Source organism: Argentina silus (assembly GCF_951799395.1).
Source record: "Argentina silus genome assembly, contig: scaffold_298, whole genome shotgun sequence".
Lineage (NCBI taxonomy): Eukaryota > Metazoa > Chordata > Actinopteri > Argentiniformes > Argentinidae > Argentina > Argentina silus.
Window position 1 is genome coordinate 8,706 of NW_028153000.1, and position 22,636 is coordinate 31,341.

Consider the following 22,636-nt stretch of genomic DNA (forward strand, 5'->3'; position numbering starts at 1 on the left):
AAGCCATGCTATTGCTAATACACACGATGGAAGCGAATGTGGGTCAAGTATGGTTGGAAGCAGTTTGGAGCCAACCCCTGGAACATGAGTCGGCTTTTCTAACACCATCACGCTGATGCATTGTCTTAGTCACACCCTGCCCATGATAACCATCGATTTACAACATTCAGAGTTGTTCTACCGGTCTGTCCGGTATGCCGACCCTATAATCTGATATTTATTTTGACATGTACTGTAGTGAAACCTGACATTGTCAGCTGGGTAAGGCGATCTCTCCCCCTGGGTGATGGGAGTGTTCATCGACGTGCGTCAGACTCTGACCATGCAAGTGTTAAGAGCCCTATTTGTTGTATAGGGACTTCAGTTCAATGTTATTTTTATTTTAAGTGTGTATGTTAAGTGTACAAAGTGTGTGTGAGCGAGAGTACACGTGTACGCATACATGTGAGCGTGTGTGTGTTTATTTGCCAGGCCAGTGGGTTGAAACGGTGTCTGTGTGTGTGAAGATGGGAGAGCTCATCTGTTTTGTATATATTTTGCACAGCAATTAGGAGCTTCATCATAAAATACTGACACAATCTACCACGCATTGACACAATCTACCACTAGAGTGCAGTAGAGTATCACTATAATACGGTTTAGACATGTTTTCACTTTAACTTCTAGAACTGATTTGGTCATCGATAGCTAGACATTGTAATGAAGGAGATGATATTTGGTCAGTGTTTTTATAGGGGAATCCAAAGTTTTTAGCATTTAAATGCCACAAAACCGAATACTGTCTTCAGCTTTGTCCCACATACACACCAGGGGAGGCTTGTGGAGGCAGAAATCGGAGGCTCATTGTAATGCATGGAACGGAATGAGGAAAGGCCTGTCCTCCGATTTCTACCTCCACCAGCCTCCCTACATACATACATACACTTTGTGTGTGTTGTTATTCAGAACGTACCACTGTCCATATTTTCATGTATTCATTCAGGTCTGAGTATTATTGTTACCCACAAAGGTTTTTTGTCATTTTTCTGAAGGTTGATTAATATTTATGTTAAAGTGAATATGATGTGATATGACTGTCAGGAGCATGTTTATAAGCAGAGCTTTGTGGACTCTGAATAGAGGTCTTTGTATGTTATTTTCTCCAAGGCAGCCCTGTTTCCTGTCTCCGAATTTTGATATAGCCCCTCCTTCTCTTCTCTCTCCCTCCCTCTCTCTCCCTCCCCCCTCTCTCCCTCCCCCCTCTCTCCCTCCCTCTCTCTCTCCCTCCCCCCCTCCCTCCCTCTCTCTCTCCCCCCCTCCCTCCCTCTCTCTCTCCCTCTCTCCCTCCCTCTCTCCCTCCCTCCCCCTCTCTCTCTCCGGCTCTGTATGCATTTTGGAGGCTGATGTTGTGCACAAAAAATCCCTGACATTTGAGGCGCTCTAGGGATTTGGAGCCTACATAGAGGAAGCGGGTGTACATACGAGTCATACCTAGCATAGCCTGCGTGTCAGTGCAGTCGACTTACAGCGGGCTGTGAGGAAACTGACGCGACCCTTTTGTCCTAACAAATACTTATTCAAAACATATTAAAAGTACCTTAACTCGCCTTTGAGTTTTCGGGAACTATTTACTATTCGGTCTCTCTTTTGTTTTTGTTTTTTCGAGGAGTTTATCTTTGCGCTTAGAAGAGTTAAAAGGCTGGGCCTTTTAGCTTGTTGTCGAGTTCCGACCGGTCGCATCATTTCTGCTCTCGCCTCGGTTGGAAGCAAAATAGCTGGTCTTTTTGCTAACCCAATAAATGCTTCTTACGAAAATGGACCTTTTGAATTACCAGTACTTGGACAAAATGAACAACAACATTGGCATACTTTGTTACGAAGGTAAACACGCGTCTTTGGTCTCTTCTGTTACTCTGTGAGTGTTCTTGACTGGTTTGGGGAAGTTTGAGCGCTGCCTTGGTGCAGTGCTGTTGAACTAACAGTTGAAGTTGTGGAAACAGCTGATAACTTTATGCAGCTACTTGACACTTCATTTTCTGGGAAGAAATTAAATTCTATTCGTTCATGAACGCTACAATGCCACACTAAGTACATAAGTGGGCAGTTGGAAAATAGACTGACATATTTATATTTGTGCTTAAACCAACAGTATTTGCTGAACACTTTTTAATTTTTTTTTTATAAATAATGTAGATATTGTCTTGTCAGTAATGAAAGTGTGAAGCCTCACTGACTGTAGTTTAGTTCTGTATTATAAGGTTTCAGGCGAGGTGGTTTATTTTCTCTTGAAGTTTGGAAATAGTTTGGAGACGTGACACCACTTCCATTCTTAAAGTGAGAGCAACATGGCTTCCATATTTCCCTCTCAAAGTTCTCATATTTTCTATAATTTACTTGGAAATTACTTAGAATTCATTCAGTAGTTCTCATATCTTCTGTATGCTGTGTGTGGTGCCATATGAAAGTAGAGAATTGTGTTAACGGTTTTGACACAAGGTTTTTGCTCTCTGTATCATTGGCAGATGAATAGTCTTGGCTGTAATTGTACATCAAAGCCTCTGTAATTGCCCAGGCTGATATTGTATATCCTCTAGTTCATCCTGGCTCATTTGCAGGAATTATGAGTTACATAATTAGGCTACACTGAGTCTCTCTCCCTGATATTGGACCTCTCTTTGCAACATCTGTGGTGGCATAATTTAACCACTATAACACTGTTATAACATTGTTTGTGACATTGTTATTACTTTTACACACAGACTAGGCCGGAGTACAGTGTTTATTTGACTCCAGAGTTTCATTAGTGTTTTAGTGTACATCAGGAATCATTGCCTGTCCTCCAGTGCTCAGCAGGTTGCTGGTGAGAATAGCGGTCATTTTATCAATGCACCCATGTGAAGGAACATGAACCATGTCATATGTGGAAGTATGTCAGGCCAGGGGCTGAAGGTCTTGACTGAAGGGGGTGATATATGAGGGGTGGTGGTGGGGGGCGGAGGGGGGGTCTTGTCCAGGCAGTACCAGCCTCCTACCTCCTGTTGTCAGCTATCACTTGTCAGGGGCAGAAATGTGATCCAGGCCGTGTCCTGCATGGGCCCTAAATGCATGTTCCACACCGTAGCGTGGCAAATGGGAAGCAGGGGGGACCGGGATGTGTGAGAACATGGAGGAGGAGAATAGTTAGAGCATGGAGGAGGAGAACAGTAGAACATGGAGGAGGAGAACAGTAGAGCATGGAGGAGGAGAACAGTTAGAACATGGAGGAGGAGAACAGTAGAACATGGAGGAGGAGAACAGTAGAGCATGGAGGAGGAGAACAGTAGAACATGGAGGAGGAGAACAGTTAGAACATGGAGGAGGAGAACAGTTAGAACATGGAGGAGGAGAACCGTAGAACATGGAGGAGGAGAACAGTAGAGCATGGAGGAGGAGAACAGTTAGAACATGGAGGAGGAGAACAGTAGAACATGGAGGAGGAGAACAGTTAGAACATGGAGGAGGAGAACAGTAGAACATGGAGGAGGAGAACAGTAGAACATGGAGGAGGAGAACAGTAGAACATGGAGGAGGAGAACAGTTAGAACATGGAGGAGGAGGACAGTTAGAACATGGAGGAGGAGAACAGTAGAACATGGAGGAGGAGAACAGTTAGAACATGGAGGAGGAGAACAGTTAGAACATGGAGGAGGAGAACAGTTAGAACATGGAGGAGGAGAACAGTTAGAACATGGAGGAGGAGAACAGTAGAACATGGAGGAGGAGGACAGTTAGAACATGGAGGAGGAGCATAGATAGAACATGGAATAGGAGAGTTAGAACATGGAGGAGGAGCATAGATAGAACATGGAATAGGAGAGTTAGAACATGGAGGAGGAGGATAGTAGAACAACTATTCTATTTTCAGGAGATGATGATAATTAAAGGAGCTTGTCACACTTTGATATGAGACCACACTAACCAAACACAATGTGGATCCTGGTGGGTCAAAGCCTTGTCCTGTGGCTCTCCACTGTTGAAAAACCCCTTAGTAAGCAATACTCTGCAATGGGAGATAGTGTGTTACTCTGGGCTGACTGTGACCCCACCAGCAGCAGCAGCAGCAGCAGGACCCTGTAAGCAAGGTCCCTGCTCTCATAGTCTGGTCTAGGTTCAGGTTGTGGTTGGGATAGGTCGAATGTTCTCTTCAAATTAAGCCCATTTAGTGGGATTACTTGTTGTTTCAGGCAATCATGTGATTCTGGAGGGAGAAAGACTTGTACATAACCAACTGCTGGTGAAAATAAATTGGGTTTGTTCTCCATATAGAGGTTTCTTAGAAATGGGGTTCTCTGCCCACACTCCCCATGGAGGGCATGTAATGAACATATCTCTTCTGATCTGCACGTTTGTCATCAATTGTATTTTTTTCCACATTTTCTTTTTCTTTTTTACCAATCAGTGGAAGGTTTTTAAGTAGGCCTTTCCAGTATCTCATAGATTGCAGTACCAATTTGTTTTTGACCTTTTTCAGCTGACTGAAACAGACTCACTCGGCCTCTTCAGGATTAGATAAAAGAGCCAGTCTTTTGAGGGGCTCCTTCAGGGTCAGACAGGTCCATCTCTGGCTGATTGATAGACATCATGCTAGGGCCTCTGGGGCCCTTCACTCCATGTCCTGTAATTGCTCAGCATCCTATTCATGAGGCAGAACCAGAGGTAATGCTACGAAACGGTGAAATGTGCTGTCTGTATTTGTCAAGGAGGAACACAGGTTTAGATTGTCTCTTGTGAAATGTTCTTCTAGGTTGTGCCTTGCTGAACAGTAGGTTCTGTTCGGAAGGTCTATTAGGGCATTTGATAAGATTCCAAATTAAATGCATTACAATGACCCCGTCCTCCGATTTCTACCTCCACCAGCCTCCCCTGCTCCTCATCAGACCTTGTTATTGGGCTTCCCTAGTGAAGACCTCAGCCCTGGCCAATGCTGCTCTCCTACATCTGAATCAACAGGTGAACTGGACCCATCATATGCACAGGATACAGATGTAAATGGTACACTGAAATGCTTGAAACGAGCAACCCTAACCCAACCCTAACCCAACAGGCAGTAAGGCTCAGGTCAGGTCCGGAGAGGCAGCCCTCCACACTACTGAGGAGATGAGGAGAGGAGACGACTGTAGAGGATTGGGATGCAGCCTGCGTTGGTCAGAGCTACTGGGTCCGCTAGAAAGTCTCTCTGTCTTTGTGTGTCTCTCCCTCCCTTAGCTCGGTCACGTGACTCGGTGACAGGGGATGGAAATACACAATCAGCAGCAGCAGCAGCAGCAGAAGCAGCCATAGCTGCTGTCGGTAGAACACTGTGGCAGGCCTGTCAGCTATTTATACTGGGTTGTGCAGAATCACAGAGACCACATGTCTGGTCTATAACAGCCTGAGGAGACTAAGACTAGGCCACCGCCAGCCTGTAAAGATAGATGATTAGCTAACAGGGCTCTAGATAGAGAGAGAGAGATCCCCAATGAACATGCTGCTACTACAGGGGAGGCTGGCGGAGGTAGACATCGGAGGACGGCCTGTCCTCCGATGTCTACCTCCACCAGCCTCCCCTGTGCTCAGGTCCATAGATGTGCACACCAACCAAATGGTCACTGCATGGCTGCTGGAATTTGGTTCCCCAAGTGTAGGTCTACCCTTCGTCAATGCTGCAGGTCACGGCATTGGTTGAAGTGAAGTGTTTTGATGGGCTCCTTCCTATTGGTTGATAACAATGGCGTTATTGTTGCACAAGTTGGGACTATTTTGTTGGTTCTGTTCGAGTGTGCAAGCTCAATATAGAGGAACTCCGGTTTGTTGAAGTTCAAATGCTATTTTGACCCAGGCCTATGCTGTGGCTCCACTGTGACTGCGTCCCCAAAAAGCTGAGTTTAAATTCTATCGGACCGAGCCAGCTGTGTGTGTGTGTGTGTGCGTGCGCATGCCTGTGTGTGCCTGTGTGAGTCTGTGTGTGTGTGTGTGTGCCTGTGAGTCTGTGTGTGTGTGTGCGTGCGCATGCCTGTGTGAGTCTGTGTGTGTGTGTGTGTGTGTGGGAGGGGGGAATGCTGACTGTCAGTTTTCCTGCTGAACGCAGGAGAAAAAAGCAGTGTGCTGTGGGAAGGTGAAACCCCGGAGCTCTAGGCCTTTGTCACCCCTCCGCCTTCATGAGTCCCTGTCTCCCCTGTCTCCCCTGTCTCCCCTGTCTCCCCTGTCTCTCCTGTCAGCCCTGTCTCCCCTGTCTCTCCTGTCAGCCCTGTCTCCCCTGTCTCTCCTGTCAGCCCTGTCTCTCCTGTCTCCCCTGTCTCTAACCCTGTCTCCCCTGTCTCCCCTGTCTCTCCTGTCTCCCCTGTCTCCCCTGTCTCTAACCCTGTCTCTAACCCTGTCTCTAACCCTGTCTCTAACCCTGTCTCTAACCCTGTCTCTAACCCTGTCTCTCCTGTCTCCCCTGTCTCTCCTGTCTCTCCTGTCTCCCCTGTCTCTCCTGTCAGCCCCAGGCGACAGTCAAGGTCTTTCACGCTAGCTTTCAGTGTGCTGCTGCATTCAGGGGATCAAATGGAACAGAGATCGTGGCGATCAGACATCCACTTGGATGTCTCTAGAACAAGGCCACTCGTTTGATTCTGTTTTATGGTCGTGTCGTGTCATGTCATTCACGCGTTTTTAAAAATAAAAGATTCAGACCTTTTAAAAATAAAAGGTATCCTTAGGGCTCAGGTCAGGTTACAGAGAATCTTGGCCAAAAATATAATTTGCAGAGAGAGGGAAGGGAGCTATGCTTAGTTTTTGCTTTTTAAAGGAGAGAGAGAGAGAGAGAGAGAGAGAGATTTTCACCTCTGTAATATGATCTGATTCTGACTTGGATGTTTGAAGTCTTGTGAGCGGCTTGATCTCCTATGATCATCCACCCTTTAATGGCTGCCTTTCATGAGATCAAACATGGAGAGTGTCTCTCCTGACACACAGGCAGATAGAGATCTTTATGTCTCTCTGAGGCTGTTCCTAGCAAAGGTTGCCGTACCAGACGACTGGGCTGGATGGGGCAGATAAGACTCGTCTTGTTTGGCACGGTTCCACCTATCTGTCTTCCCCTCCTCCGCTCCCATCTACCAACACTGTCTGTGTGAAATGCTACACTCCTATAGAGAAGTCTTCAGTGTGATGGATGTGGATAATGAAATGCATTGCCAGTTCGTCCTCACTCTGGAACTGTATCGGGGGGCTGGAGGCTGGAGGAGGTAGAAATCGGAGGACAGCCTCATTGTAATGCATGGAATGGTATGAGGAATGGTATCGAACGCACGTTCCTCATTCCATTCCATGCATTACAATGAGCCCGTCCTCCGATTTCTGCCTCCCGCAGGCCTCCCCTGGTTGGGAGCCTAGACGTGGGAGGTCCCGGTGTCCGTTCTGTGATGCCTCCTAACTAAGAAATGACGTGTCTCCAGTCGAGCTGTTAGAGACCCTGTTCTGTGCCCTTGTGGGTTCATTGTGCTGTTTTGGTTCTGATTATTTTGGGCCCTGCAGGGTACAGTGAGGGTGTATTATAAATCCTGGCTGAGAGGTCTACAGTGCGACCCGTCCACTGCACATTCAACAGAACTTGCATGAAAGGCTTTCTCCTTTGGCAGATGGTAACATTGTGTATTTTGTGCACGGGTAAATAGACCCAACAAGTCTTCTTTTCAACCGCCTTGCTGTTGTCAGTGTGGCTAGGTTTACAGAGGGCGAGCCTCGGTGGGTTTTAGTGGATGGATCGTTTGTCAGTAGCACCCCTCTCCCCCTGCTGTCTGCCCTCTCCCCCTGCTGTCTGCCCCTCTCCCCCTGCTGTCTGCCCCCTCCCCCTTTCAGGGCCCTTCCCTGCTGAGCCTAAGATAAGCCAGACCTATTATGTGTCGTGTGTTCTGAGTGGCTGTGCTGAACGTAGGCCGTTCTGTCCTCCACCGTAGTCCAGCCGACAGACTTCTCTTTATAACCAGCCCCTCTCTCCCTCTCTCTCTCACTCCCTCTCTCTCTCACTCTCGCTCCTGCCAAAAACAATGATGTCATCCCTGGTTGCCATGGAGTGCTCCTCAGACGAGCTGAAACACGCCGATCAGGAACATAGGCTGCTTGTTTAGGAGGCTCCTCACATTCCCCCTGCCAGGGGTTAGGGTTAGGGTTCTGCCAAGGGAAGGAGAGAGGTCTTGTTTCACTGCATTTGAACGCCTTTTTTTTTTTTTTTTATTGTTCCAAATGAGAATGATCTGAGTTATTTTTCACCGTGTTTTTGTTTTGTTGCTTTGCCTCAAGTCCAGACTAATACAGAATTACCTTAGTTAGACTAGTACTATCTTGCCCTGTGACCGCTTTGCGGTGCAGATGAATCAGCAGCAGGGCCTATGTTTTGATTGTAGATAAGCTTTGATTTAAAACCTGACTTTTGATATTCTTGTTGAACGTTTCAAATGGAAGTGTTGCATTAAGGTTTTTTTGTCTCAGTAAATACCCCTGTAGAGTTGCTTGGGTTGGGCTGAAGCCATCTCTAGTGGAAAGTCCCCGTCCCGCCTGAACGCCAGGAGTAGTTTTCCTGCCTCCCTCCCTCTCTCTGTGTGCCCGGTGAGCCGCTCCACAGAAATGAATCCCATCCATTTATTTCAGCTCTTCTCTTCCAAGATTACAACCAGTCAGTCCTTCGACATACGCCAGCTCCTCCACAAAGGAGAACCGTAGCCTTTTACTGCCTGCACAGGACGTTTGGTAGTAAATAACACATTTAAAAAGAAGCTTGTGGTTGAGTGTTTTAACGTGGCAGTAAAAGATTGCGAGCGGCTGCTCAGATGTAGCGTAATCCAATCTAACTGTTCTCCTGTCACGTCTACGGCTGCGCTGCACGCAGACACACTGTGACTGTGGAGGAGAACAGTTATGTCTACGTCGGTCGGTCGGTTCATAAAAATAACACACACACACACACACACACACACTACTCCACATTAAAAAACAAACAGAACGTGGTGAAATGAACTTGGCGTAGTTCTTTCATGTGTTCTAGTGAGACCTTTGGAGCCAGTGGGTTTGTTTTCTCAGCGATACCGGAGTGCCAAGCATGAGGCAGTGTTGCCGCTGAGGTCCATTTCAGTCACATTCTCCTGGATGGTCCTGGAGACCTTTTAAAATGCATGCATGTTGTCATGACGGCCCCAATCCGTCGCATGCGTCCAGAATCACCTTTTTTTGCTTCTATTTATCTCACCAACTGCCAAAGGATTCCGGAACACTCACCACCTAGAGTGCCAAGAGTTCTATGTGGTGTTTACCTCGCAACAACACTTTGATTGGCTATAAAATGAAGCATCATCATTTATGCATTTTTGGTGAATAAAGTCACCCTTGGCACTCTAGAAAGTTGACCGTTTGGGCATTTAGGAGTTAAGCTCATGCAGACCTGTTGAATATTAACTTGTTATTTGTTTGTGTGTGTGTGTGTGTGTGTGGTTAAGGCGAGGCTGCGTTGAGAGGGGACCCCAGGCTCCAGTCCCTGTCCCTGTCCTCCCACCACAACCACAGGACAGGCCCTCCTCCCATCAGCCCCAGCAAGAGGAAACACAGCGGGGACCAACCAGACGATGACATCGACTGTGACAACGAACACGTGGCCAAGATGAGCCGGCTCTTCGCCACACAGCTGTACGTAGACAACCACTGCAAGGGATAGAGAGAGAGAGATAAGATAGATAGGTAGGTAGATGCTTGGCTGAGGTAGGCCTGGGGTAGGGTAGGCCTGAGGTAGGCCTGGGGTAGGGTAGGCCTGAGGTAGGGTAGGCCTGAGGTAGGCCTTGGCTAAGGTAGGCCTGGGGTAGGGTAGGCCTGGGGTAGGCCTGAGGTAGGCCTTGGCTAGGGTAGGCCTGGGGTAGGCCTTGGCTAAGGTAGGCCTGGGGTAGGGTAGGCCTGGGGTATGCAGGTGAACTCTCACGCCTGGGAATGCGGTGAACCCTCCGAACGCTCTGAAGCCCGGCATGGCCGAGCTCTGAGTCCCGAGAATTCCACAGATTCCAGGCCTGTGATTGGAGCACATGCTTGGCCCCTCTGTTGCCATTCCATGGTTATGATTGGCCGGCCTGTGGAGCCCGGCCAATGCCCTGGTTGCAGCCGGTCCGGAGGCCCAGAGATTCCTGACATTCCAGCCCAGGCCCGGCCTGCCGGCGAGGGTTGGAGCGCCGTGTTGGAACAGCGCTGAAGCCGTGTTGGACTAGTGTTGGGTCATGGGACCTTAGACATGGCTATTTATTGTTGAATAACGCACCACAGTGTCAGGCAGAGCGGCCCAGACTCGCTCACACCCCGGGAATGCTGGGAACCAATTAGGACCCAAGTGTCAGGGAGAGAGGGAGAGGGAGAGGGGGAGGAACAATGACAGCACAGTTTCACTTTTAAACGGAGGGTATTCGGGTTCCCAGTATTTTATTGATCCTGTTATGTATTTTTATGGTCTTATGTAAAACTTGTTTTGCCAATAAGTGTAGCTGTTGTGTGTCACCGCAGGTTTGTGTGGCTGCTGGCTATAAGAACAGGGCCGTCGTAAAGTCCTCCTCTTCTCTGCCCTACGACACATTCCTCAGCACGTGCAGTGAGCTGCCGTTTCCACCATGTGAGCAGTTTGGCTCATAACAAAGGATCATAAGTGATCTTATCTAACCAGCTCAGCATTTGTGCAAATGCATGGTTTCCAGTCAGAGGCCCGTGAACACTATCATTGTTTATGGTTGTTCTCTCCTGCCCCCCCCCCCCCCCCTCCCCAACCCCCCCCCCCCCCCCCCTTCTCCTGAAACAACAATGCAATCTTCAGTCTGTGTGGTCGATCAATCTCAGTGAGATATTTGTTATATGCCCTGTGGCTACATTTTACATTGATTCATATGTAAATATACACCCGCAAATGTACACCATGTGGGTCTAAAATATGGCTTAGTTGTGAAACTCAAAACCCACACAAGTTACATTGTTATTTGCCCCCCTTTTGAAAATGGAGTCATTTGATTTGAACGTCTATGGGGTAAACTGTGTCTTTTCCTCCCAAGCTAGCTGCGTAGGGGGTAGCAATGGCCTGTATACAAAGTGAATGCCAGGGTTTTCCACCTCATTTTCTGTGTGTGTGTGTGTGTGTGTTAGGCTATGGAAGGTCTTCTTCTGTAGTGTTTAATGGTAGTAACCAAGGTTATGGAAGGTCTTCTTCTGTAGTGTTTTAAAGGTGGTAGCCTACTGAGCAGGCCTCGGTCAAGTTACATTTACGTTCAAACACTTGAACCGGCTTGATTGAGTTCACATGTCTGCCTTAAAGTGAAATGGTCTGCTGGAGAGCAGAGTCGAGTGGCTCCCTGTGTGGTGGTGGTGGTTGTTTTCCTTCAACCGTAGGTAGCTGACACCTGACACCAGGGGTTAGGCCGGCTCGGGTTACTATTATTGGTCCAATCAGAGGGCTAAATTTGGGGGCTGTGGGTGGGGCCGCAAGGGAACAGGCCACTCTTGCAAACAAATCTCTTGTGTGATGATATGTTTATGTATCGTGGAAATGTGTGCTTTTCACTTCTCGGTTTTGTCCATTGGAAATCGAGACGTGTGGAACTGTTGGAAAGTGTAGCGTTTTCTTTGTGAAATTCCTATGGTGCTTTTGAAACTTCTTCACTGAAACCAAACACAGTGTTTATTGAACCACATGAAGGTAATCCATCATTAAATGCTCTTTAAAAGAAGAGATCCTGACACACTGCCTCTGGGGTGACGGCAGTAGCAGGAAGGCCCTGTCTCCCTCTCTTGTGTTGTGTTGTTGTGTGGACCTCTAGTCATGTGGGGGCCATTTTCTCCTTCTGACTGCTGCAGCTGAAAACAAAGAGGCCTTATCCTGTCAGCCTGTCAGCTTGGCGGCTGCTCTTCTGCTGCTGCTGTGGGCTGGGAAGGCTTGCTGTAGCCTGTCTCTCCAGAGGCCATCCTTCTGTAGTTTAGCCCCCCCCCCCCAGTCCCCAGTCCCTGCAAGCCTCAGTGCTGCAGTGAGAGGCCCTGGGAACTGTAGTCCTGTGTCTCATACACTGGGTCAAACACACTGCGCTTGGAGCATCTGGGAGAACACTTTTATAAATCCATTAAATTATTACTTGCAAGTGTGTTGAGGGGTGCTTGATTTATTTGGTTCAGGCTATCCCGTCGATTTCACTGTCGCTGAATCGAGAGCAGATCAAGTATTTGAAAGTATTTGACGTCATGCATGTGACCCAGGACTGCCGTGGGTGAGCTGGGCACCAATGCATTTAGAATCTGTGGTCAGACCCCTGAACTGAGAGCAGGCAGCACTGAGCTGCAGTACAAGCCTGCGTCCCCTTCTCTGCCGTCCTCCCTCCCGGAGTGTGCTCCCTCTCAATCACTCCCCCTCATGGATTTACTATGCAAGGACTAGTAGAAAACATGTAGTGGAAAACCCCCTCTAGCATGGGTTTAAACCCAACCCAGTGTTTTGTTAATCTACGAGGTGGAATGACGGAGTGCACACTTCAGGAAGAAGGGGCAGAGATTGGGACGTGAGCCCAGGGCTTGCTGCCCCTAGCTGGGAACCGTGAGTCCAGGCCTCGTCCCTGCTGCAGCTGGGAACTCTGCAAGCTCCGCTTTCTCATGGCTCTGTCCCCATGCAGCCAAACGCAGCAGAGTCACAGCACTGCCAATGTGGCCGCGGCTGCCTAATGAAATCATACTACGCTTTTGTTATACACAGGGCTTTCTATGGAGGGTGGGTGTGTGTGTGTGAGTACAGGCTGTAAAACTTTTGATGTGTGTTTTGCATGTTGTTTCTGTTTGTCTTTAATGTCCTTTCTTTCTTGGCTCCAGTTTAAGAGAGACCCATATTAGTTGGTTTTACAGCTTGTGTTCAGAATATTTCATAGGTATTTACATTTGCAAATGTGTGTGTGTGTAGTTTTGCTATGCTCTGAAGCAGAGTGTTGAGTTAATCGTAACGTTACAGGGAACTACTGCGTTGTTCGATGACTAGACGAGTGGCCTGTGACACACATTGTGCCCCAGAGCCAGGAAACGACATTTCTACTCCTCTCCTCTGAAACGTTTTGTTTTTGTCTTTGACGTCACCCCTCTCACACTTGTGACTGCAAAGAGCTTCTGCTAATGACAGAACCGACTTGGGTCCATGTAGGCCAGTCAGCGTGTGGTTAGTGGAGGCCCGTAGCAGCACAGGACAGTACTGGGTCATGTTAGCAACCTGTGGTTCTGCTTCCTCCTCCTCCTCCTCCTCCTCCTCATCCTCCTCCTCCTCCTCCTCCTCCTCCTCCCCGTTCCGCTGCGCCTGATTATTCCCAGATGTTTCCTGTATCTCTCAGGGCGAGGCGTAATAAAGTCCCAGCTCAGCCAGGATTTGAGGGATAGTGAGGTTTCTCTCAAACTCCCAATGAAACACACTTGTGAGAAAATGCCCCCACGTTTTATTGCTCTAGGGCTTTAAATAAAGTTGTCTCGCTAGCTAACCGGGCACAGCTAGCTGTTAGTAGCTAACTAGCTAACCGGGCACTGCTAGCTGTTCTTAGCTAACTAACTGACACAGCCCTCTGCTAGCTGTTAGTAGCTAACTAACTGACACAGCCCTCTGCTAGCTGTTAGTAGCTAACTAACTGACACAGCCCTCTGCTAGCTGTTCTTAGCTAACTAACTGACACAGCCCTCTGCTAGCTGTTCTTAGCTAACTAACTGACACAGCCCTCTGCTAGCTGTTAGTAGCTAACTAACTGACACAGCCCTCTGCTAGCTGTTCTTAGCTAACTAACTGACACAGCCCTCTGCTAGCTGTTCTTAGCTAACTAACTGACACAGCCCTCTTCTTATAATGTGTTTCCAACTCTCTTGTTTATCTGTGTTTTCCCCACAATAATGTTTATCAGATCACCCTTTCGCCCCTAGTCTGGGTTACATATATAGGAACAGTGTTTGCTTGCAGAACACTCGCATATGGATTTCCACTTGAGGTCGACCCTTAAGACACAGCGACATGGGAACAACGACTGTAAAGCTTGGTATTAAAGGAAGAGCAGCGTTTTAGTAGTGTACCAGAAGTATTACTTTATCATTTATGTATTGTGGCTTCGCTCTGATTCTGTAATTAATGGATCACTCTGAACAGTGCTACCACAAGTGTCACCACTAATTCTATACTACACAAAACCCAATGTGTTGTAAAAGAATAAAATATATATCCACTATGCGCTGCAGTATTGTGGCCGTTGATGCTACCACTGCAGTGTGTGTGTGTGTGTGTGTGTGTGTATATATATATTAGCTAACTCTTTCTTGAAGTCAAATGAAGGTCTTTTTTTAGATGTTCTTTGCTAGGCTAATGCTGCTTTGACTGTATCTTGATTCGCTGAGTGTGAAGGTTGACATGGCCCAAGGCAAAAAAAAGGTAGTGAACATTTATTGTGAAATGGAAGCAACCTGCCCAGACTCTTTTCTTCAGTTTTATTTAGTGTTCCTTCCCCACCCCCCTCAGACAGTTTGCCAAGTTTGAGGCCCCGTCCTCTGCAGCCCTAGGCCCATGGCTAGGCCTTCTTGTGGGAGGACGTAGGCTTGTCTTCATGCTCTTTGCCAGTGATTAAAGTTGGGCCAGAAAGTTGGAGCCCCCCCCCTACCTCCAACCCACACCCCTCCGCCCCCTTCATCCAAACAGATGGAGGTCTCATATTCTCATATGACGTTGATATAGAAGTCTTAAAACTCTGTAAAGGTATGGGCAATTACTTTTCTACAAACGTGAGTTACTCCCTCTCCTCTCCCTCTCCCTCTCCTCTCCCTCTCCCTCTCCTCTCCAGCCCTCCTCCTGCTCTACTCCAAGCTGTTTAAAGCCCTGGGAGAACCACAATGTCACTGTCCTTCCACCAACATGTTGAGACTGCTCTCTGGGGCTCTGTGGAGCGGGGTAATGAGAGTTGAAGAAGAAAGGAGGGATTGTGGTCCTGCCTCCCTCCCTGCCTCCCTGCCTGCCTGCCTGCCTGCCTGCCTGCCTCCCTCCCTGCCTGCCTGCCTCCCTCCCTGCCTGCCTGCCTCCCTCCCTCCCTGCCTGCCTCCCTCCCTCCCTCCCTGCCTGCCTCCCTCCCTCCCTCCCTGCCTGCTTGCCTAAGTAGAGGGAGCTTATCACAACTCTGTTTATGTTTGAAGATAAAGCGAGGAAACTTCTGCTAAGAGTCAGCTGAAGTTTGTTTAACACTTCTGCACAGGGCAACTAAATGCCTTACAATTGACTTGCACTAAATGCAAGTGCGATATGATTCATACTCCTACACGATATATTTGTTTGGCTGTGGTTTAGGCTTTAACCCCGTGGGATTTAAAGAGTACGATAGCATGTCGGAGAGGGAAATGAACTAAAAGGTTTTCTGTTTGAGAAAATCTCGACTTGAAGTCTTTTTCCTCCCAAATCTAGCTTTGAGATGTTGGCCCGATTCCATGTTACTTTGACGTATTGTTACTGTGTGTGTGTGGTTTGCCAAGTCTCCCCTAGACTCCACAGGAAGTGTGTGTGTGTGTGTGTGTGTGTGTGTCAGACAAGGCTACTAGCGAAATATATCAGTGGAAACTCTGGGAAGAAGAAAAGGGAAGGAGAAACGGAAGGAAACACTCGACCTCATTCTCTTGTAGCTTAGGGTCTCATACATTGACTGAAACTCTTTCTCTCTCTCTCGCTCTCTCTCTCTCTCTCTCTTTATTTCTCGCTCTCTCCTTTGCTCTTTTGCCATTTGTTACCGTGGAGAAGACATTTCCGGTGGCTGTAACAGTGAATCCCAGATGCTTCCCCCACCAGAGTGGTTGCCTAGTGTGTTGTCTGTGTGTAGTTGTGGACTGGCAGTCAAAGGCACAAACGGGGCTCATTGTAGACTTTCCCTCCTGTCTTCCTGTGCTGCGCCAAAGGCTGGGGGAGGTAGTGGTGCTGCTCCAGGGGGAGGTAGTAGTTCTGCTCCAAGCTTGGGGGAGGTAGTGGTGCTGCTCCAGGGGGAGGTAGTGGTGCTGCTCCAGGGGGAGGTAGTAGTTCTGCTCCAAGCTTGGGGGAGGTAGTGGTGCTGCTCCAGGGGGAGGTAGTGGTGCTGCTCCAGGGGGAGGTAGTGTGGTTTCCTCTCCTGGAGCCCAGAGAGGAAGCCCCTCACTGGGCCTCAACCCTGACGACAGCACTGTGGGGGCGGCTTGTCCAGGAAGGGCGGAATACACAGCAGAACACTACGCACACCACTTCCACAACGGGAGAACAATGGGAAAGACGCATGCTTGTAACAACACTGGTGATGCAGAGCCAGCTCTCAGTGTTCACTTAGGAGGGTTTCCGACAAGGAATTTAAAGTTGAAAGAAAGTGGCTTTCAGAGTTGAAGGAAAGTGGCACAATTATCTTAGAAAGAAAGGCTCCGGTAATGAGCTTTAGAATGCAATAAAGCAGCTTGTGAAACCTTAACTTTCTTATCTCTCCAAGAGTGTCATCTTGTTCCAAAGGTCAGGAACAGTACAGGCTATGATGACCTTGTGGTTTCGTAGAAAACAGAAAGTTCTTTTTGACAGTTTAAAACTTGCCGGGGGAAAAAAACAATAATCGTGAAACTTTGTTTAGTGTATAATGTGACTGGTTGATCTGATGATTTACAATGAGCTTAGCTTGGATATGGATAAGGTTAAGAGAGGTGTGTGTGTGTACAGAATGTTCTTATCAAGGCCTCTGGTGGACTGGGCCTGAGGGCTGTGGGCTGTGGAGCGCACTATGCCAAGTCTACAGAGGCCTGTATTAATAGCTCTGCCTGTTGATGTTGTGTTTGACATGGACCCACTAACAATCCTCCCCTTGTTCCCCTTCTACAGAAACACACACACACACACACACACACACCCCTCCCTTACTGTAGCTGACCAGCGTTTCTCTCTCCCTCCCCTTGTTGCAGAGGCAAGCCCTCCAACGGGGACTATCGCGGTAGTAAAGACCCCCGGGACCGCAGCCGCAGCCCCATCGAACGCGCTGCCGCCCCCGCCATCAGTCTCCACGGCAACCACCACCCCTACGCCCACATGCCCAGCCTGGCCATGGACCAGCCGCTGGCGCTGACCAAAAACAACATGGACGCCGCACGGACCGCCGGCACTGCCAGTATCTCCCCCAGCATCAGCCCCGTGGAGCGCCAGCAGGTAACGCTCCACTCCCGTCCAGCGGTCTGGCCTCAAGTATGGAAGGATACCACAGAGACCAGCCTCGCAGACCTTCTGGTTGTAGACTGTGTTTTAAAGGCTGTGATTGGTCTGTTCCCTGAGCTAACCAGCGATGATATCGAACAAAGATAGTTAAAGTATTTAAAGTGGCTCTTTTCTTCAGAAGTGCTAAACCGTGTTGTTTTTGTTTGTTTGTTTGTTTGTTTGTTGTTGTTGTTTGTTTGTGTTTTAGAATCGTCCCTCTGTCATCACGTGTGCTCCTGCCAACAACCGGAACTGTAACCTGTCTCACTGCCCGGTGTCTCACTGCCAGGTGTCTCACTGCCAGGTGTCTCACAACGGCTGCCCCTCCAGCCTGCCTGCCAGTTACAGGAGACCCCCTCCTAACAGTGAGTCCACCTCAGCACCCTGCTCTATACAAACCACCTCAGCACCCACCCTGCTCTATACAAACCACCTCAGCACCCTGCTCTGTACAAACCACCTCAGCACACACCCTGCTCTATACAAACCAACTCAGCACCCTGCTCTATACAAACCACCTCAGCACCCTGCTCTATACAAACCACCTCAGCACCCTGCTCTATACAAACCAACACAGCACACACCCTGCTCTATACAAACCACCTCAGCACCCTGCTCTATACAAACCAACTCAGCACACACCCTGCTCTGTACAAACCAACTCAGCACACACCCTGCTCTATACAAACCACCTCAGCACCCTGCTCTATACAAACCAACACAGCACACACCCTGCTCTGTACAAACCAACTCAGCACACACCCTGCTCTGTACAAACCCCCTCAGCACACACCCTGCTCTATACAAACCAACACAGCACACACCCTGCTCTGTACAAACCACCTCAGCACACACCCTGCTCTGTACAAACCACCTCAGGACACACCCTGCTCTGTACAAACCAACTCAGCACACACCCTGCTCTATACAAACCACCTCAGCACACACCCTGCTCTGTACAAACCAACACAGCACACACCCTGCTCTGTACAAACCACCTCAGCACACACCCTGCTCTGTACAAACCAACACAGCCAAACAAACCAGGTTTTATTTGCCAATTAATCAATCAGTCAATCAATGTGGTATTTCTACACACACCAGTAGGGGCCCCTCCCCATTTAAAACAGTAGGAACCCCTACACATTCAAACATCAGGACACCCTCCACCAGTAGGAACCTGAGGCCTGATCACCCCACCATAGGGCAAATCTGTATCAGTCAGGAAGCAGCAGTTGTTTAGGTAAGAACCCAGTAATAACACCACTGTACAGTATATTCTGACCCAGAAGCCTGCGATTGGCCCAGGACTCCCCTGGCGGCACTGAGGCTAGTCGGAGGTCAATCTGGGGTCACAGGAAACGAGAGTTCTCATCTCCCCGTGGTGGGTTCTCTCTGGGCAGGGTACACACAGTAACGGGTACCAGATTGGGTTATGTAACCAATGTAGAAAAAAATAAAAAACCCTGCTTCCCATCAGAGCGTTGTACAGTGTTGTTTATTTATGGGTCATCTGTAGTTTTGATAGGAGGTCCAACTGACGTTCCTCTGTCTGATGTAGCGGCAGATTTACAGCCGTTCTGTCCTATGGGTGCAGATCAACTCTCTGTAGAGCTGGCCCCTTGAAACACAGCATCTAAATCAACCAGCATTAACCATTCTGCTGAAGGCCCATTCATTTGGAGTGGCTTCAGATGTTGCAGTTGATCTGTTGTTCTACAGTTTGAGTCGCAGCCAAATGTTCGTTAGTTCTGCAGTGAGGCTATTATTATCTCTTAGAAGGCAACGTGGGAAAAGTACATCACTGTACATGTGGTGGTGATGATGATGATGATAGTGCTTTACTGTACATATAGTGATGGTGGTGGTGAAGATGATGATGATTTAGGTAACTAACAGGGTCCCTCTCCCCCCCCCCCAGCCAACACGGTGTGTGACCCTGTGATCGAGGAACACTTCCGCCGCAGCCTGGGGAAGAACTACAAGGAGCCGGAGCCCGTGACTAACTCTGTGTCCATCACCGGCTCAGTGGACGACCACTTCGCCAAGGCCCTGGGGGAGACATGGCTGCAGATCAAGAACAGAGGAAGCTCCTCCTCCACCAGCCCCGACTCCTCCCCCTCCAACCACATGGTCAACCACAACCACTCCCCCTCCGTCATGTCCTGAAGGGAGAACCAATCAGCAAACACCAGCCCTGGCTCATTTACATATTACAAATGCTTTTTTGGATATTTGAGGTGCGCTTGATTTAGTTTGCCTGGTACTACGGAACCAATTGAATAGTCCTAACAGTGCGAACGCAAAGCTGAATCAAGCGCACCTCAGATACGTTGGGAGTATTTGTCAGATGTGTTTGACAGGTCTGGTACCCTTCGACAACACTGCATGAGTTAGCCAAGCTAGGAGCAGAGCTAGTCTGTAGCCATGTACATAAAGATGGAGGAAGGAAGCTGTTTTCCCTCTCTTTCATTTTGTTGTTTTTTTTCTTTCTTTTTTTTTTTCTGTTTTTCCTCCTTCTTCTTTTTTGTATTTCTTTTCGAAGTAGGTTTGCATACTGCTTTGTGTCTGCGTTACTGGATGCCCAAACATTTGAAAGGACAGAAAAGCTAGAAAGCGAGAATCTAAGTTTCTTTCCCAGATGTTATCAAGCAGCATCCCCGACCCACCTGCCTTTGTTACCAAAGAAAACTCCTCTGATGCAAAAATCTTATCTATCGCCCCTCAAAAAAGACAAAAGCCATTCTTTCATCTCACCCCTCCATTTTATCTTCTTCCTCCTCTCTCGAACCTCTGGAACCACACACTGCATGGTCGTCCCTCTGCGCGGCTCTGTCCTATTGTTATGTATGTGTATACTTGAAGAGAAAGGCCTCGTCTGATTTGCACTACTGTGGAGGGCTGAAGGTTGAACGCCAACCTCCTGTTGGATACACATGCTATTCTGTTGGAAAATCCTTCTTTCCTGTGTTCTGAGGGCAAACTGCTGACAGTGATAGTTAAAGGTGATGTTGCATCTCTCCATGTGGTCAGAAATGTTGTAGTTTTTTTTTTCTTGGGGGTGTGTGTGGGGGGTGGGGTTTGGGAGAAGATGCCTATAGTTTGATCTCTTTCTTCAGACAGTTCTGTATATGGTTGGTGCCCGACAACTAGACCGCGTCACATTCTAAACATAAACATGGGCATTGTAATTATTATTTAGGATTTGTTTCCCCCAAGCACTGTGGTTTGGTAGATTTTAGTTTAAGGTTTGAAGGGTAAAATAGTGCTTACAGATGCATGTTTTTTTTTGTTGTTGTTGTTTTTGTTTTAAATAGCTGGTATCTATCAATGTTTGGACATTTCAATCTTAATAACTAGCCTTTTTCTTCAGATTTTTAGTTATATTTTTTGTCAGTAACAGTCGTAGATAAACTCACTGCTGGTACAGTTCTACTCCGTATTGTTGTTTGTATTGGTGGTGATGGTGTCAGGCAGCAGACAGCCTCCGGACAGGCCTTCGAAATAGAATCAGTTGGATTTCTGTCATGTTAGCCGTGGTACAGGATGCTAGAGTATTTGTTTGCATGACTGAACAAGAGAAGAAGTGACAGGCGGAGACGGGCCAACCGTAGGAGTTGACTGTCTGCTGATAAACTGTCGAGACGGCGTTGTTTGTTTTTTTTGTATTTCGATACTTCGATATTTCATGGTCTTTCTGTTCTGCTTATCTCTGGACAGGTTGGTATTGTGGCGGTGGGCTGCTGCAGCGTGTGAAACTGACCTGTTGTCTCTCTGTCAACCTGTACCAAGGTGTTGTACATTCCTCCTATAGGGAACGTAGTACAGGCGAGGCGCATTCTTCTCTCAGTGTCTGTAGAGCTACTAACCAGCCAGGAGCGGGAGGACGAGGGAGGAGCTTGAGGAGCAGAAGCTCTCCGTTGTTTCACAGCATTGTTCCGTTCTAGCGGTCAGAATGTCCATACATTCCAACACCCCAGTTCTAGAACTTTAGACATGGCTCATCATCTCCTCAGACACCGGGTTCTACCCGACCCAGCTGCCAGTCAGTTGCCGTTCGCCACGTGTGTCTCTGAGCCGGGATTAACGAGAAGGTAAAAAAGGAATGGTGGTAGTCGTAGTCCTCTTCCTCCTCCATCACAGATGACTGGTTTTCACTTTGTGTGTTTTCTGTAAATGTATCTGACATGAGAAAAGTGTATGAATTATGATATTATTAGGCCATCATGAAATCGTCATTTAATAATATGCATGAACACAGAGGGAATAGGACCTAGTGTCCTGAGGTCATTATCATCATTATTATTATTATTACTATCTCCACATTTCACTACCATTACTAGGTAGGAGGCTGACTTTCTGCTTCGGCACACAAGCCCTACACGCTGTAGGAAAATCACTTAATAAAAATACTTTTTTATATAGGTAACTATAAGACCATCATTACGCTGTGCGTAACGAATGTACAGAGAAAAAAAATCGTAGGTATTTTTTGAGGAACAATTAATTTGTTAATGATATGTAGCTATTTAATTTTTTCCCTGTCCTTATATTGTAATCATGCATTTTCTTTTTTTTTTTGTGAAAAAAGTTGATCTTTTTTGTTTGTAGAGTTTGTCTGTTAAACGGTTAAAGTGCAGGAACACACTAATTATAAAAGAACACTGCGTTAAAATAGACACTTGTGTGTTGTTGCCGGCGGCTACTCGGCAGACTCGACGCGGCTTTGAACATCAACAGTGATATTATTGTTTTCAACCATTTGCCTCTTGAGACAATTGAACAAAAGTGCTCATGGTATGACTTTACTTGTCTGAGATAAAGTAAATCCATTTAGATCTGACCTGTGTTGGCTGAAAGGCTGCTGACCTTTGTATGACCTTTGTTTATTTAACGGTAGATCCGAGGAAGACTGGCCGTGCTTCCGAAAAAAAACAAAAAACAAGACACAAACTCTCAAGTTCCTTCACTTGGAAGCTGCATTGACGTTGTACTCCAAACTGTGTAAATCTGTATTATTGAACCCTCATTTTGTGGCTCTGTGTCTCCTTCAGCAGAAAAGGATTTGGCAGGCCAACTTTTTGTACTTAAAGTAGCCTCAATGAACAATAAAGTGCTCTTAAACCACCGTCTGTCTCTTGTGTCGTTATTATATTCTATGAAACATGTGATATAAAGTCACCAGACTTATTATTAAAACCCTGTAAATGTATGTCATCAACCATTGAACACTCCAACATGTTTTAACCTATAACACTGTATATACAGCACCAGTGAAAAGTCTGGACACACCTTGCCAAGAGTGTGCAAAGCTGTCATCAAAGCAAAAGGTGGCTACTTTGAAGAATCTAAAATATAAAACACATTCTGGTTTGTTTAACACTTTTTTGTTTACTACATAATTCCATAAGTGTT

At 47.5% G+C, this 22,636-nt stretch overlaps 1 protein-coding gene across 1 annotated transcript; it reads left to right on the forward strand.

Annotated features, from left to right (window-relative positions):
- Positions 1-1,488: 1,488 nt before the first annotated feature.
- vgll4b (vestigial-like family member 4b) lies at positions 1,489-22,349 on the forward strand. The gene is made up of 5 exons (XM_083697751.1): positions 1,489-1,860; positions 9,471-9,657; positions 16,936-17,176; positions 17,430-17,586; positions 19,143-22,349. Exons 1-5 carry the CDS (start codon positions 1,779-1,781, stop codon positions 19,388-19,390), a joined length of 915 nt encoding a protein of 304 aa, XP_083553877.1. The 5' UTR covers positions 1,489-1,778; the 3' UTR covers positions 19,391-22,349.
- Positions 22,350-22,636: the final 287 nt, after the last annotated feature.